Below are 17,264 nucleotides of genomic sequence, written 5' to 3' on the forward strand. Positions count from 1 at the left end.
AGCCCACAGCATGTTTGCACTCTGTTCCCATGAAGAAAGAATAGCAGAAAATAGCTAAAAACAGGAAGAAGAAAAAAAATTCTCAATTTTCCAGTAAATTTTTTTTTTTAATTTAATGATGCTTCCTTTGTTTTTATTTTTTGGTTTTACAAGGAACACAGTCCATTTAGCTCATATCACTGGTATTTTAAGCAGCTGTTTGCAGCAACAAATACCAGAGTTGTCTCAGCACACATATTATACACAAAGTACCAGGTGGAGACCAGAAGGTGGTGTGGCTGCGCTTTACACAATAAAGTGGAAAAATACCACCTTCACCCCGACTGCAGCCTCTAGGAAGAGACCCAGGGACACAGCTTTGACGTTCTTAAACGGGAAAGGCTGGGAAGAGCTCTTGTTCAGCTTCTGCCTGGGCAATATATATACTTCACAACATGCCAGAAGGCAAAAGGGGATATCAAAGACTTTCTTAGCTGATCTAAATGTTCAAAGATAAAGCATTCCCACTGGTTAAGCCCAGCAAAAAGAAGTTTTCTTTCAAGCAAGAAAGAGACAGGGAGAAATTATTCTGGAGGCAGAGAGAAGCCCTAAGGCTTTGAGGTCAATCAAGCCTAAAGTCTGAGAGCTGAGCTGAAACACTGGGTTTCTTCACCGAGACTTTTGTATTCATTTTGTATTGAGTTCATTATTAAGAGTTATTTTTATTAAGTCATATTTATATGATTAATATCTGGTTTACATCAAGCTTACAAATGAAAGGTAGAACAGTGTGAAGGGGACACAAGCTTACCTCTGAGTTCTTAACCATTTACAGTGTGTGCAAATACTGAGTCTATTTTTCAGAAGCAGTTTTGGAAGATTATGAATCTACCATACCCCAGGTCGATACCAGAATTTCCTAGAGGGTCTATGAACCCCATTTAAAGAACTCAGGGTGCCTGAGTCATTTATTTCTTTTAGAGAACTATCCTAGCAGACTATACTAGTAGTTAACTTGCTATGATCACTTGTTTCGGTTTGCCTCTGTTACTAAATAAAGAAATAAAAGAGGTCACCAGCCCTCCAGTTTAAAAGTGTTCACTCAGACTCCAGGCACTTCACAGAGGTACATCCAAATTGCTGATTCACTTCTCATAAGAAACACAAAAAAGAAACATTACAAGATACAAACCTATAGTCAAAACCACCTTCCACAGTCAATCTAACAGGTTAAGAGCAGTTGTAACACAAATCAACAATCTAGCACAAGTATCCAAGTACCTGTGCTACAAACAACAACAGAAATGGTTAAATAGCCATGCCTCACCTCACAAGCTCTGTGTGCAGTTCTGGTGAAGTCAGGTAAGCAAGGGTGCCAGCCTGGCTCACTGGCGGCCCTTCACTGCCCTCTGCTGGAACGCGGAGGGCCTTGCTTGCAGCGTGGTGGAAGTCAGCCACCTCTGTCAGGCGCCTCTTCATTTCTTTCAGCAAACTGACATGGGCAGGGCTTTGAAAAAACCTCCTTCCAATACAACCATCTATAGGTAACCTTAAAAAATGCAAGCAAAGAGCACATGAGGATCAACACAAGATGCTCTATGTGACACAACATTACAGTCCATTAACAACGCATTTTATTAATACATATCATTTTTACCGCAATGCTTATAATGAGGTTCCAACAATATGATGCATATAAAAGCAGTTTTTAAAAGAATGAAATGCTATGCAAATTCAAGATACTGTCACCACTTAGAGATACAGAAGTGATTAAAGACAGTCCCTCTTCTTGAACTTGCAACCAGTTGAAAACAGAAGTGATGAAGAATCACCATCTGTATGTTTCAAACAGGGTGAGTTAAGGAGTGCAAGGGAAGCAGAAACACTGAGCTGGAGCCAGACAGCAACGGGCACCCCAGGCAAGTCCCGGCCTTTGTCCATACCTGCATCACCGGGGGCACGAGGCGTAAAGAACCTGCCTCCCAGTGCAGGAGCTGTCAAGAGCCATGCACTTGATCCCTGGGTCGGGAAGATCCCTGGGAGAAGGGCATGGCAACTTACTCCAGTATTCTTGTCTGGAGAATCCTATGGACAGAGGAGCCTGGCGGGGGTACAGTCCACAGGGTTGCAAAGAGTTGGACAAGACTGAAGCGACTTAGCACACGCACGTTACCATCTCAGGTCCCTTCGAATAAGCCCACCGTGGCCACACAAGCAGCCTCAGTGCGGGACTCCAGAGGCTCTCTGATAAACTCCGCACAGTTCCAGGGTGTTGTCTTCACCAAACTGGATATGGGGGGTGATGAAGCGAGAGCTGCCCCAAGACACCCTGAACTCAGAAAAGGTCCAGTCTAACAGATGTGAAACAGGAAAGGAGGGAGGCTCTGAGCCAAAGAATGCCTCTCGTTCCCGTGTCACAGCGTGAGAACACAGGGCAGCAGAGCAGTGCAAAGGCAGGAACTGAGTCACGACTACACTGGGTACCGTACCCATACTGCGGTCCTGGGCGGTGTAGATACAGGAGGAAGAACTTCTGCCAAATGAGGGGCAGAAGAGGATGGTCAGAAGGCGTGATGAGAGCCTGGTGGGCCCAACGATAAATCAGCAGCCTCTGGAGGGACGGGACGATGGGGAGCTTCAGCTGAGCCTGGGCTTTCTACAAAAGAGATGGGCTTTGAGCAACCATGTAATGATCACATCTGCAAACAGTATGCTCATCCTAAGTGAGTCAAATGAAATGCTAACCATTGTGTTTTCTATTCAATAAAGGAAAAAAAAGTCATATAAACCTTATTTTTCCAACCCACTAGCTAACACTTTAAATTCCCAGTAACAAGACACGTGGGGCAGACTTTTTTCTGTTAAAAATTTCACAAACCCCAGAACTGGACTGGGTCTTAAGTATCACCGAGTCTAATCTCATTTCCATGTCTTTCCATTCCTTTTGATGTAAAACACTATAGTGCAAGAATAATATGAAAGCTAAAGTAAATTTTACAAACCTTATCAATCTCTTGAAAATTTAGATTTTAAATGGATGTTCAAGAATGATAAATATCTTGACAGGCTCTGAAATCCAAAAGCACAGTCTACATTATAGGACCCTAAAATAGAAGGTCTTTAATTCTAAAGACTTATTCCAGTTTTTCTCACACTTTAGTGAGCCTAAGGATCAGCTAGGGAGTTTCTAAAAATAAATTCTTTGTCCCACTCCAGATTCAGAATCTCAGAAGTTGGAGGTCCAGGAATCAGATTCTTAATAAGCTCTCTAGGGGATTCTGATGCTCTAAAATAAGGGCAATCCCCTTCATACATGCAGTGGACACAGCCTCAAATTATAAAAGTCGTGACTCTCGATGTTACATAAACCTCGGAAAGGAAATATACACTTCAATTCACCATGTTAAGCATTAGAACAGTTATTGTGCTTCCCAAACATTCCCAACAAAAGAAAACACAGAAGTTCAAAAGCTATAGGTGAACCCATCAGCATCAAAGTGTGAACCACCTTCTACCACTCAAATGCAGAACTGCTTTTTGCACCTTCAGAGCTTGGTCGGGGGTAAATGCAGAGTTTATAACCAATTCCCCTTCAACAACTCTTCGGAGTTGGGAGTCTTCTTCAAAGATGGATTCCATGTTCAGGACTGTCCATGCAAACCACACCTGCAAGGACACCAGATAAACATGAAAGGAACGAGCTCCAATTCAGACAGAAAAACACACCTTCATATTCCACAGATTAACGCCCTTGCTATCACAGATTTCAATCAACACATTTATAGTTTCTAAAATTAACACATAGCTTTTCTAAACCTATTTCTACTTGTATCACAGATATAAATTTATATAAAATAGACTACTGAAAAACATTAAATTCCTTTGGAAAGGCTACTTTAGTAACTGCCCGTAAGTTTTCCATTCACTAGGGTAGACAAGACTAATATATAAGTAACCAAAATGTACAGTGAGAAGTGTGAGTGTTGAATCAGAGGTCAAGTGCTATGGCAAACTAGAGAAGGGAGGTAGGATCAGAGAAGATAAATGTATCAGACAAGGCTCTACACAGAGACCAGAGAGGAAGGCATGTCTGATAAGAGAATCAGCTCAGCAAAAGATGGAAATGCCAGAGATGTATGCAGATAACAACATGGAGTTTGTCTCAGCTGGACCCCGAGAGGTATGAGGAAGAGCAGGAGGTAAGACTGTGACAAGAAGCTGAAGAATGCTACTACTGATTAAAGTGACAGAACAAAGACAGAATTCGACACACAAAGGTCATAAGAGGTGGCAATAATGGTAAAAACAATGTGGTGAATTAATGAAAACGATGACAACAATAGAAACAACCAACACCTAGTAATAACATTACACCCGTTTGACTGTTGAGGACTCTGGAGACAAAGAGTGAGCCAGTTCCCAAGGCACAGGGCTAGCAAATGACACAACCAAGGCTGAGTCCCGGGCAGTCTGGCTCCAGCTTCTTAACCACTCTGTCCTGCTGCTGGGCAGGCTCTGCAGTCAGGCAGCTGGAGTTTTGATAACCAGCTGTCTGATTCTGAGCCAGCCACTTGACTCTGCTAAACCACAGTTAATGCCCCTGTGAAACAGGAATAGCAACAGCACAACCTCAACAGAGGGCTACTGTGAGGATTCAATGAAAAAACATTCTCATGTGTAGTAAGTGCTAAATAGATGTTAGATATTTTAGGCTATTAGTAATGTAGGTAAGGATAATAACAATACTAAAGTACACAAAGATAACAAATGAGCCGCAGCAGGTTTCCTACCTGAGTGGGCGTGGCCAAGCCCTCCACAAAGGAAGGAGTGATGTTGCCTGCCAGGATCCAGCTCACCAAAGACGAGAGCAAACTCCGGTCACAGTGGTAGCCCAAAGCATTCTACACCAGGGAGAGCATGTGGAGCAGAGAGAGGCGGCTTTAAAAAAACAGAACCAACGAGCTTTTCAAGAATACAGCAATTATCTTCTGCCAGTGGACAATTCAGGTAAGATACAGAGTTCAGTAATCAGTCTACCAGCAGAGATAATCCCACCACATCACAGCCAAATGCAATGAATGAGCAGGGCTCTTCCTGGGGTATCCTTCTTTGGCTTTACAAGGAGCCGTGCTGGCAGACTATAGTTTCTCGACAAGACACCATTAAGGCAAGGCTTTAAAAAGGCAGTGGGCACAGAGCAGTACTGAGAAGGATGCATGTGGGGAACCTCCTTAGAAGGCTACTATCTAGCTGAAGACAAAGAAAAATTCCACAACAGGTTTACCTTATGTTGCTGGTAGAGCAATTTCTGCACACAGTCCTCTTGCATCAACTGAAAAGCTGTTTTACACAAATGGTCCATGAGGAAGAGGATGGGTTGTTCCCGGTACCAAAGATGTTGGCTTATAAGAGCCTGAACCCAGAACTCCAATACAGCTACCGGGCCCACTTCATTGGGCTGAGTGCTTACAGAAATGTGGGCCTACGGAGAAAGGACTCAGGTGATGAGAAAGGTAATAACCAGCCTCCCACCCGTAAAACTCAAATAAAATAACATCTAGCTCCATTACAAAACCCAGATCTGTTGACTAACACATAGACGTGCTAGCACTAGGGGTATCTGATCAGGAAGGCAGGTGAGGGCACATTTAGGGGCTGACAGGACCCTGACCTGAATCATGCTGTTGAGAAGCTTCACGTTGTCCCCGTGGCTGGCTCCTGTCAGGTGCTGGGCCACCTTGTGGGTGACCTGCTGTGTGACCCCCTGGGGGACACCGCTGTCCAGGTGCAGGAACAGGAGGAGGTGTGACAGAAACCTGCGGGGCACACAGGACACGCTCTTTACCGCCCGATCGGAAGTCAACAGAATTTCCAGTGGCTAATTACTGACAGAAACAGAAAAACATTGATATGGTCCCATTTTCAGACTAAAACTCTATTCAGGGATTCTGATAGAAATCATCAGGAATTTCAGAAGAATAAAGTTTTCCAGTTTGACATGGGTTAAATCTACCCACCTATAAATGTGCAGTGAACAGGTCTAGGACACATAAACCTGTGCAAGTTAAAGAGCATTAGAGGGAAAACACCCAAAGCACCACTCCATCCCTTTCCCTCTCCTGAGAACAAGAGCAGAGATGTCTGCAGGATCACCCTGCAATCTTTCACTGGGTGTCACTTCCACACAAGGCAGCATACGGGACACTGGCTGGCAGGGGGAGGGGGTGTGCGACGTCACAATTCAGTTACAGACCCGCTCCCTGGTGCACCAGGCCCCACGCTCACCTGGGGCCTTTGCCTCGGCTCGGTTTTCTGCCTGAAACACTTCTGCCACACCTAACTTGACCAACTCCTACTCATCGCTCACCTCTCATCTGCAATGTCCCCTCCTCAGAGGAGACTTCCTGATCCCCTACCGCACCTAAAACATGCCTCTCCCACAGCACCACTGTTTTCCTTGACGGCACTTAAAACTGGGAACTGCATCCTGAGGATGTGATAACTTCCTATGGGCCTGAGGGCACTGCCCGGCCCGCATGCAGATGGTGGCAGTGCAGAGGCTGCTGCTGAGTGCGGGAGCGTCCCACTTCACAGGTGCACAACGCAGGCCAAACTCCACTCAAGTGGAAAAGAAAAGCTGTGACAGGACCGGCACAACGCAGCCTGTACAACCACCCTCCCAGGACTGGTCAACCCCACGGACACAGTGACAGGTGCAGGAGAGCAGATGAGTCAGACCAATCAGGAATCACTATAAGGAACAATGATAAAGAGAAACATTTGCCTTCGCCTAGTTCTCTCTGTAGCCATGCAGTTTCATTCCCCTAGAAAAAGTACACCTGCAAGAGAAGGCCTGAAAGAGACAGAAGCAGGGCCAAGGGACCTGGGAGGGCAGGTACACACACAGAGAAGCACTAACCCCCCGCCTCTCAGCTCTGTAGCTACTGCCATGCTGGGACGGCTCATTACCAGAAGGGCTCTCCTGCGCGCTGTGGAGTGTTTAGTACCATCCCCGGCCTCTATCCACCAGGTATCAGTAGCAGCTTCCCTCATCTGTCCCCTAAATCCCCCTCTCCCAACCACCTGCCCAACCTGCCCCACCCCAACCAGGCTGTGACAACCAAAACGATCTCTTGTTGTTGCTGTTGTTGTTTAGTCACTAAATCAAGTCCACTCCTTGCGATCCCATGGACTGTAGCCCACCCGGTTCCCCCAACCATGGGATTTCCCCAGCAAGAATACTGGATTGTGTTGCCATTTCCTCCTCCAGGGGAATCTTCCCAACCCAGGGATGGAATGCACACCTCCTGCATTGCAGGCAGATTCTTTACCACTGAGTTACACTGATCTCTAGACAATATCAAGTGTCCCCTGAGGGTCAAAACCCCACAAGTTGAAAACCACCACTTTAGAACGACCTGATGTTATCATGAGCCTTGTTTCCTAATCACATGAGCCAATACAGTCCCTTCCTGGCAACAGGTATGTACTGGATTCTCACCATGTGCAACTAAGTATCTTAATTCACACCCATCCTTAATTCCTTTTCCTCCCTAAGCACCTATTTCTTTTACCGTGATTCCATATACTTTTGCCATATACAGTTGAGCCTTACACCCACAGGGCTACGGGTACTGATGCTACCATGCACTTGAAATTTGACTTCCCCCAAACCTTAACTATTAATAGCTTACTGCTGACCAGAAGCCTCATCAACATAAACAGTCAATTAACACATATTTTGTTTGCTGTATTATATACTATATTCTTGTCATAAAGTAAGTTAAAGAAAATATTATGAAAATCATGAGAAAATACATTTACAGTACTGTACTATTTCCACTGATACTGTAAGCTTACATCATCCGTTTACAAGATGAATCATCTGTCAGCACCTACAGCAATATTGCTTTATATGCCATAAAACTGTAGATGCTACACCTATTAACACCAGACAACAAAAATGAAGACAGTGTGAAAAAGAAATTCACATTTACTTACAGGTGTAACAATTCATGCATTAATAATGAAACAGCAGCAATATGACTGTTCTATGGTAGCCTCGTTTAATCAATATGACGGTTTCAAAATCATCTAGCCTGTATACTGAATGATTCGTTATAAAAATTTTATCACCAAGAGTACAACAGTCATATTCATAATACAGTACTGTAAATGTTACATTGTTTTAAGAACCACTTATCTGTTATGACAGGTGGATATACCATTTCTCCAGTTATGAGAGAGAAGCATACTGTACAGTAGTATAATTCTTTGACCCCCTAGACTGTAGCTCTGGAGAAGGCAATGGCACCCCACTCCAGTACTCTTGCCTGGAAAATCCCATGGACAGAGGAGCCTGGTAGGCTCCGGTCCATGGGGTCACTAAGAGTCAGACACGACTGAGCGCCTTCACTTTCACTTTTCACTTTCATGCATTGGAGAAGGAAATGGCAACCCACTCCAGTGTTCTTGCCTGGAGAATCCCAGGGATGGGGGAGCCTGGTGGGCTGCCGTCTGTGGGGTCGCACAGAGTCGGACACGACTGAAGTGACTTAGCGGCACAGCAGCAGGTATCAGTTGAGGCATGCGGGATCTTTAGTTGTGACATGCAAACTCTTAGTTGCAGCATGTGGGATCTGGTTCCCTGAATAGGGATCGAACCTGGGCCCCCTGCACTGGGAGCACGGAGTCTTAGCCACTGAAACACCAAGGAAGTTCCTTTTCATGCTTGTTTCTATAACAATGGCATCTTGAATGGCATAATCCTTCCAGATTTTCACGATTTTCTCTCTGCTAGGGTTCTCTTCCATAGCATTGACAATTATTTCCACAAGTACCGTGTATAATGAGCCTGAACAGTCCTTATGACCTCCTAATCTACAAACTGAATTAGAGATGGTGTGTTTTAAGGCAAAGAGATCACTACGAAGCCTTCAGTGTTGAACTCATGAGGTTCTGTATGTCCAGTATCAAAAGAACTTCAAAAAGGAGTCCTTTTCTGGCAAGGCACTTCCTGACTTCAAGGACAAAGCTTGAAGGAACTAATCAAGAAAAAAGGTTCTCTCTACCCAGGCCTTCTTGTACAACTGAAAGACTGGGAGCTGGTGTTTATCTTTTCCCTTCAAAGCTGGGGGGGGGGGGGGGGGGGGGGGGTGTCAGCAGGTTTGCAGATAAGGGCAGTCCTGATGGTAATCCCAATTGCACTTACACAAAAACAGTAGAATTAGTGTACCCCTTCCTGCCTTCAATCCTGATGCCTGCTCCCTTCCTTCCTTGCTAACAAATGTCCTTTGTAGCAATTTTTCTTCCAGAATAGGGCATTTCATCTGCATTAAAAACCTGTTCAGGCAGAAATCCTTTCTCCTCGATGATATTTGTAATGGCATCTGGAAACTCGTCTGCTGCCTCGGTCGACAGAAGCTGCTTCTCCTGTTATCTTGACATTTTAAAGCCAAACTACTTTCTAAAATTATCAAACCATCTTGTGCTGGAATTGAATTCTCCAGCTTTAGAGCCTTCACCTTTCTTTTGCTTTAAGTTATCATATAACAACTCTGACTTTTCTCTAAGCACATTAGGACCTGTATGTGTGTCTTTCTTAGTGCTCAAATAAAAGCTGTATTTTCAATATGAGATAAAAAGGTTTCACAAAAAGTGCAATGTTTCAGTGCCTGCTGGTATAGCTGCAGTGACAGCTTCATGAATTTCCTTTTCTTTCTTCTTACAATAGTCCCTACGCTAGATTCATTTATCTTGAAATGACAGGCAATGCAGCTGCAGACCTCAATCTATGGTACATATCAAGCAATTCAACTTTTTCTTGTAATGTCATGACTTTTCTCTGCTTCTTGGGAGCACTTTCAGAATCATTAGAGGTCCCCTGGTGTTATTTAAGGCTTACAAGTATTGCACTAAACACAATGAAAATGATTCGAGAACTGCAAGAGGTCACTTATTACTGTGATACATCATTTACTGTAGAGACAAACTGCTCACTTGGAGATGATTAGCGTCACACAGCGTGTCAGGTGGATACTCACTTGAATGCACCCTGATAGCAACAGGTGCATGCGTGCATACTCAGTCATGTCTAACTCTTTGTGACCCCACGGACTATAGCCCTCCAGGCTCCTCTCTCTGTGGGATTTTTCCAGGCAAGAATACTAGAGTGGGTTGCCATTTCCTCCTCCAGGGGATCTTCCCCACCCAGGGATTGAACCCACATCTCCTGCGTCTTCTGCATTGCAGATGGATTCTTTACCTCAAAGCTACCTGGGAAATCCAATAGCAACAGGAAGTGGCTACAAAATTATTACAGTAGTACAAAATGTACTAGTTAATTTATGCAGCTATAAATTAATACTGTATCTCTAGGTTTGTTTCTATTTCTCTCAACTCTGAATAGCATCATGTATGGCCTCTGCTTGTGTGTTTAAATGTTGATAAATTTTAACTTTTTCTAATAGACTTGTGTATGTTATGGTAGTATATGATAGACTAGTATCCAGATATATTTTACACATTCATGCATACTTTTTTTCAATATCTGTAGGCTACATAATTCATCTGTGAATTTTTTCAAATTGTCACAAACCTCCAAGAAGTTTTCTAGTATGTTTATTGAAAAATATCCTACACAGTTCAAACCTGTGTGATTCAAGGGTCAACTGTAATGCAAATGCAATCTGTATGCCCTACCGTGGCATTGCCAGTATTTTCTTTCATAACTTTGTGATTACCTCAAAAGTCTTATTTTCTCACAAGATTATGAATGTCTCATGTAATGAGCACCTTTCTGTGTATCTTCTCTGTTTGTAATACTGCCTCATGCACACTGCAATTAAAGGCAATATGTTTTGCTACTATTACAATAGCAAAGCCATCTGCTGCTCAAGGTCAGAAGCAGTATTCCCAGCCTCAGGGAAACAGCCACCCTTTTCAATACTATAAGCTATCAAGCAATCCTGAATTAAATGACAAAAGGAAGTATCTTTCATAATAGTAAAACTGGGATCATTATTAGAGTCTTCGTTTATCACTCTGCATTCTCAACTAGGCAGGAAGTTTTCTGCTTCATAAGAAATACATTATTGAAATACCACTGTCTATATTATACTTGAAAAACCAGAGGACACAGTCATTTTGTATTTGCTGTGTGTTCTCCACTTACTGCTCATTCTTTAGAAGGTAATACTGGCAAGGGTAGAACAAAGGCAGAATCTTATCCAGGACATGGACCACTGTTCTCAAATGCCTCGACTGGACCAGAATTCCCAAGAGTGGGATGCCTTCTGCACAAAACTTCTCAATGCTATGGAAAAAGAAAAAAGCAATGAGCATATAAGGTAGTCAGTTCATAAAATGATGTTCTTTTAATGCACTATCGGCCTACAAGCTACTCGGATTATTTCAGGTCTCCAACACATTTATAAATAGCCAAATTTCACACACAAATGCTAGAATCATAACCCTAGGAGAAGGCAGTTTGGGGTGGAGAAACAGATGAGAGAGATTGAGAGGTACAAACTTCAAATTGCAAAATAGATGAGTTATGGATATGAAATGTACAGTGTGGGAAATATAGTCAATAACTATGCAATATTTTTTATAGTAACATATCATAACTAGACTTTTCAGGGGACCAGTTATAAATGAATAGAAATACTGCATCACTATGTTGTACAATAGGAACTAACACAGTGCTGTAGGTAAATTATACTTCAAAAACAAACAAACTCATGGAAAAAGAGATGAAATTTGTGTTTACCAGAGGCCAAGGCTGACGAGGAGAGGGGTAGTCAGGGAAGGTGGAGAGAAGGGGAATCAGGTGAAGACGGTCAAAAGGTAAAATCTTCCAGTTATCAAATAAATAACATAATGTACAACATGATAAATATAATTAACACTGTTGTACATTAGATATAAAAGTTTTTAAGAGAGTAAACACCAACAGTCTTCATCACAAGAAAAAAAAATTTCTATTCTTTAATTTTATATCTACATGAGATGATGGATGTCCATTAAACTTATGATAACTTCATGATGTATGTAAGTTAAATCATTATGCTGACAGCCAGGACATGGAAGCAAATCAGATGTCCATTTACAGATGAATGGATAAAGAAGATGTGGTAAATATATACAATGAAATATTATGCAGCCATAAAAAGAAATGAATTTGAGCCAGTTGAACTGAGGTGGATAAACCTAAAGCCTGTTATACAAAGCAAAGTAAGTCAGAAAAGCAAATATCGCATATTAACGCATATAAAGGGAATCTAGAAAAATAGTACTGATAAAAAACTATTTGAATGGAAGGAATGGAGACGCAGATGTAGAGAATGAACTTGTGGACAGAGCGGGGGAAGGAGAGGGAGGGACAAATTGAGAAAGCAGTATTGACATATACACACCATCATGTGTAAAACAGATAGCTAGGGGGAAGCTACTATAAAATACAGGGAGCCCAACCTGGTGCTCTGTGATGACCTGATGGGCTGGGATGGTGGAAGGGGAGGGAGGCTCCGAAGGGAAGGGACATATACATATAATTATGACTGATTTCTGTCATTGTACAACAGAAATCAACGTAACATTGTAAAGCAATGTTCCTCCAGTTAAAAAATTTTTTTAAATCATTATGCTGTACACCTTAAACGTATACAGTGCTGTATGTAAATTATATCTGAATAAAACTAGAAGAAGAAAAAGAACTATCTATGAAGTACAAGTTTTGGAGATAGAAAGATAAACAAGACAATACCCCTACCAGGTCCCTACCATCAAGAAACAGAGCCCCTCAGAGGAGGAGAAGTGATTACATATTAATATGGTAAGTATGCTCCTCAGAGGGCACAGGCGCTGCAGGGCAGGACTGGGTGACCCACAGGCAGAACCTTCAACCCCCTGCGCACTCACCACCGGCGGAAGGTGAGCATCACCACTCTGCTCCTTAGCCAGGCCGTCTTCTCTAATTAAGACTCCTCTCCGAAGCCTAGCTCCTCCATGACGGTAGCCTGCTCTAGTGATCCCTCCTTCCTTTACCTCTCCTCTGCCCACACTCTTAAGAAGTTCTCAGTCTAAGCTATACACTAAGAATCACCTGGAGAACTGGCCCCCAAACCAAACAGATCAGGATTCTCACTCTCTTCCCTGTATTGGTACTAAGTTCCATCCCTGGGTTGGGAAGATCCCCTGCAGAAGGGAAGGGTCACCCCCTCCAGTATTCTTGCCTGGAGAATTCCATGTACAGAGGAGCCAGGCAGGCTATAGTCCATGGTGTCATAAAGAACAGACACGACTGAGCGACTTTCACAGCCCATGATTATATTGTTCAGTACCGCCAATTGTTTTATGTCTCCCATGTCCACTAAGCTGTCAACAATCCGAGGACATGTATCTAACACATATCTACTTCATAACATAGGCTGAACACTAACAGCTCATATGACAACTGGCATCCCACTGAAAATACATTGAATGGGCAATAACATATTGAAATCAGATGCTAAAAAGGTGCTAAATCTAAAACACAAGAATCACAAAGTATAAGTGAAAGACATTTCAGAAAACTTGACAGGCTAGAAAAAATTAATATACTGTAGGAAAATGATCTTTAAAGAAAAGGATTTTTAACCAACTGAATTTTCATGCCTTCAGTCACTTACTGCACCAGATTCAGTCTTCATCACTAGAGATAAAATATTACAAGAAAAATATGGTTCCTGAGTCCTAACCTCATAGAATATCTTTGATAAAATTAAACAGACCCCTACATTACAGTGTGATAAATACTATAATAGAAGAAACAGACACAGCTACGGGCTCATACAAGAGAAGCACTTGACTTGATCAGCTAATTCATCCCTTTGGTGGGCTAAGCCCTCTAGTTAGGAAGCCTGAGTTGGGCTGCCATCACTTGAAATAAAACTCAGTACAGGTGACCAACTATTTTTATTTGGTCATTATTCTGAGGAAGAGACTCTGTCTACTGCTGACATAAACATTCCACTCTGGGTGAGAGGTATAACTCTCTTCATAATGCACCCAGGTGATTTTCTGTCACAGATCCATCCTACATGAATCTGAGCAGCATTTACCCTTGATAAGCTGTTAATCGAAGCTTATCATTTGGCCCTGATTACCCCTAGAGAGATCTGATAGAGACCTCAGACCTTGGGATATGAAAAATGAAGTTGGGGGAATCCCTGACTACAAGGTTCAGCAGCCCTAGAAGTTCAACCCAAACACTGTACCTGTGGCCCACAGCCGTCATAGCTAAGGCCAGATAACAGCCAATGGGCATGCCCGCCTTCACAGCCTTCAAGAGAGGATGAAACGTGGGTGACTCTGTCATTTCTGGCACAGTGCTGGAGAAGGGAACAGTTGCACAATTCTGCTGTATTCCATAATCATTTTTGTGCAGTTTTAACCTCAAAATCAAGTTCCAGGCCCACTGGTTAAATGAGGTCTCAGGTGTCTCTCCATATCGAACAATATTGGCCAAATATGAAACCTAAAACAATTATTTATTTTAAACCACATTATTCACATAACCATTAAATTAGTAAGCTCACCCACCCATCTCTCTTTGTGACCAATAATGCCCTCAAAAGAAAGGACACAATGCTTACTGATACTCAGTGCTTATAGCACTAAATTAAAGCAGTTTCTCACCCATAACTGACCACTTCTGCTTATTTGTTAGTCACTCTGTGAACCTGATCAGGGTCAGCTCAAGCAAGACTAATAATATGAAAGTTGGTATGCAACGAATGGTGTGCTGGTAAATAAATTTAACAACAAGTTGGAGTTCAGGGGCTCATTTATAGGGTTTGCCAATTTTGGTAGTTTAAAAAAAAAAAAAATCCCACCATGGTCAATTTCAAGCCACCACAGATTAACAGCCAGGCTTGCAAAGTTCTTAAAAATGTAATAGTCAGTTCTCCCGAGCCAGTACAAGCCAGCATCAGCCCACCACTGTAGATCAACTCAAATTCCACAATATTAAAATGGTCATATATAGACTACTTCTTAAAGAAAAATCTTTTTTCACCCATAGAACTAAATTTCAATATCTGAAATTGCCAGAAATGTTCTTAGGAAACCTAAGAATAAATACTGTAAAAGTCATTTCTAATAAAGACTTATGTCCTCAATAAAGAAAAGAAGGAAATACCTGCTTCATACTTTCAGAAAGAAGCCCAGCATATGGTTTCTGTGCAAGGTACTTCTGGTATGCTTCAAGAATCATTAAAGCGATTTCAGCATGGACTGCTTGATCCAGATGAAGAGTCCCCTTTTAAAGAGAAAAATAATCACAAACATGTCGTCTTGATTTTTTTTTGTTGTTGTACCTTTGAACTGAAAGGTTAGGATTAAAAAAAAAAAAAAATCCTGGATGCAGAAGCTAAATTTTCCAGAGCTTACATCTAACAATGAAATTATAAAATGACAATAGGAAAAAATTTTTAAATATTTAAAGAACCACTACATGGCACCAGTTAGGTGTGAACCTGAATCAACACCAACTCCAGTTATAAAAGGTATCTTTGAATGCAACCTTCAACCCCACTCTAAAATCTCTATAAATACTTTAGATTACAAGTTTAAAGGCATTGTTAAGAATCAGGAAGATGTTCAATTATTATTAGCAAAACAACAAGGTAATAATTTAGGTCTACATTCCCTTTTCTTCTGTCATCAGTGAAAATATTAAAAATACTCAACAACACATAAAATACTCCTTCAGGAGCTTGAAGTTGCCTACCAATTCTCCCACCCAATCTTCCTTTGCATCCGACATAACATATTCCTTAACCCTCTCAGAGAAGAGGACTTTCCAAACACTAACAAAAGAGCAAGGAGACACTCATGCGGACTGGACTCTGTATGCAGCTCTCTGGGAGAAGAGGGTGGGGGCTTCTGGTCACAAGTCAGAGAAGGTGAAGGTGGAGAAGAGTCTCCTGCAGGTCTCACCGACCAGCACTTGAGAGAGAGAAGACCTAGCTGAGCCCAGGAGCAGACCAGGTGGTTAGGGACAGCCTGGGGACAAAGCTCCCTGGCTTCAGGTTCCTCATCTGTATGACAGGGGTCATGTTCACACCACCACACAAGATGACTGCAAGGACCAGATGACTTGCTCAGAACAAAAGCTGGCAGACAGGGCTGAGTTCTCTTCTCTTTCCCTTTAAAATATTTAAATATTTTTATCAAGGAGCTAACTAATAAGGCCAAGGTAAAAAGGGAGGAAGATTTTGACAGAATTCCTTGATATGGCATCTTACGAGACATGATAAGTAGCAAACTTTTAATAATAACTACCACCACTAAGACGCTGACATGTGCCAAGAACATGTTTCCTGTGTCCCAGCTTGCTGAAACCTTACAGCAACGTTCTGAGGTAAGCCTATTAGTGTGATGTTTACAGACAAGCAACTGAGGCCCAGGGAGTTGAGGAAGCTTGCGCACGGTCACACAAACAGGAGGTAGCAGAGCTGGGATCAGAAGTCAGGCAGGCTGACTCAGAGCTCAGGCTCTTAACCAGGGCACAGTGTTCTGGAAGACAAATCTGGCGACACACAATATGAAATTTAAGAGGAAGGAAGACCAGAGGCAGGAGAGGCAACTAGGAGGAAGTGCAGTAAATAGCCAGAAATAAAACAACAGCAATAAATGATCCAAGAAGTAAGGGAAGAATTTTCAGTGTGGAGCAATTTATCTTCACTAATAGGATGCTCACTCTGCAAAACAGAACTCAGTTAGAGGAGATCCTAAATTCTGACACAGCTAAGAGAATTTGTAGGTCTTGCAAATGATGTTTAAAAATGTTAATGTCTGAGAAAATCTTTCTTTAAAACTGATGTGTGTGGACAGTGTTTAGGGAAGGTTTTTAACACATACCTGTTCACCAAATCCCCAATTCAGCCCTTCTAGAATAACACAGGCCAATTTATTCTTCACCGATGTCAGGTTATAATTCAATAACCAATCCCGAATCACAGCTATCTCAGAGGCAGAAGGTCGCCAAAGATACAAAGGTAGTTCTTTAAACAAGTATAAAGAAACCTTATTTAAAAGAAAAATTATAATAATTAAAATCAAAATTTAACGACAATCCTATATTACTACAATACTACATTATTAAAGTGCTTACAAAAAGTTTTCTCCAAAAGGAAGTGGGGTTTTGTTTTTTAGACAATGAATGAACAACCAGATCAAATGAATATAAATACTAATGATACACCAAAAGCACATTTTGCAATCCTTTGTAAAGGTCAAGC

The 17,264-nt window shown here is 42.1% G+C and overlaps 1 protein-coding gene across 1 annotated transcript in view; it reads right to left on the reverse strand.

Annotated features, from left to right (window-relative positions):
- The window catches only part of EPG5 (ectopic P-granules autophagy protein 5 homolog), a 128,676-nt gene that overhangs the window by 69,946 nt on the left and 41,466 nt on the right, over positions 1-17,264 (reverse strand). Inside the window, exons 14-23 of the mRNA XM_043888861.1 lie at positions 16,885-17,049; positions 15,161-15,280; positions 14,238-14,497; positions 11,153-11,293; positions 5,651-5,795; positions 5,264-5,461; positions 4,770-4,880; positions 3,523-3,645; positions 2,469-2,635; positions 1,307-1,528 (exon numbers count right to left, since the gene is read on the reverse strand). Coding sequence (XP_043744796.1) covers positions 1,307-1,528; positions 2,469-2,635; positions 3,523-3,645; positions 4,770-4,880; positions 5,264-5,461; positions 5,651-5,795; positions 11,153-11,293; positions 14,238-14,497; positions 15,161-15,280; positions 16,885-17,049 — 1,652 coding nt within the window. The remainder of the gene's footprint in view (positions 1-1,306; positions 1,529-2,468; positions 2,636-3,522; positions 3,646-4,769; positions 4,881-5,263; positions 5,462-5,650; positions 5,796-11,152; positions 11,294-14,237; positions 14,498-15,160; positions 15,281-16,884; positions 17,050-17,264) is intronic.

This window comes from Cervus elaphus, chromosome 27 (assembly GCF_910594005.1).
Source record: "Cervus elaphus chromosome 27, mCerEla1.1, whole genome shotgun sequence".
Lineage (NCBI taxonomy): Eukaryota > Metazoa > Chordata > Mammalia > Artiodactyla > Cervidae > Cervus > Cervus elaphus.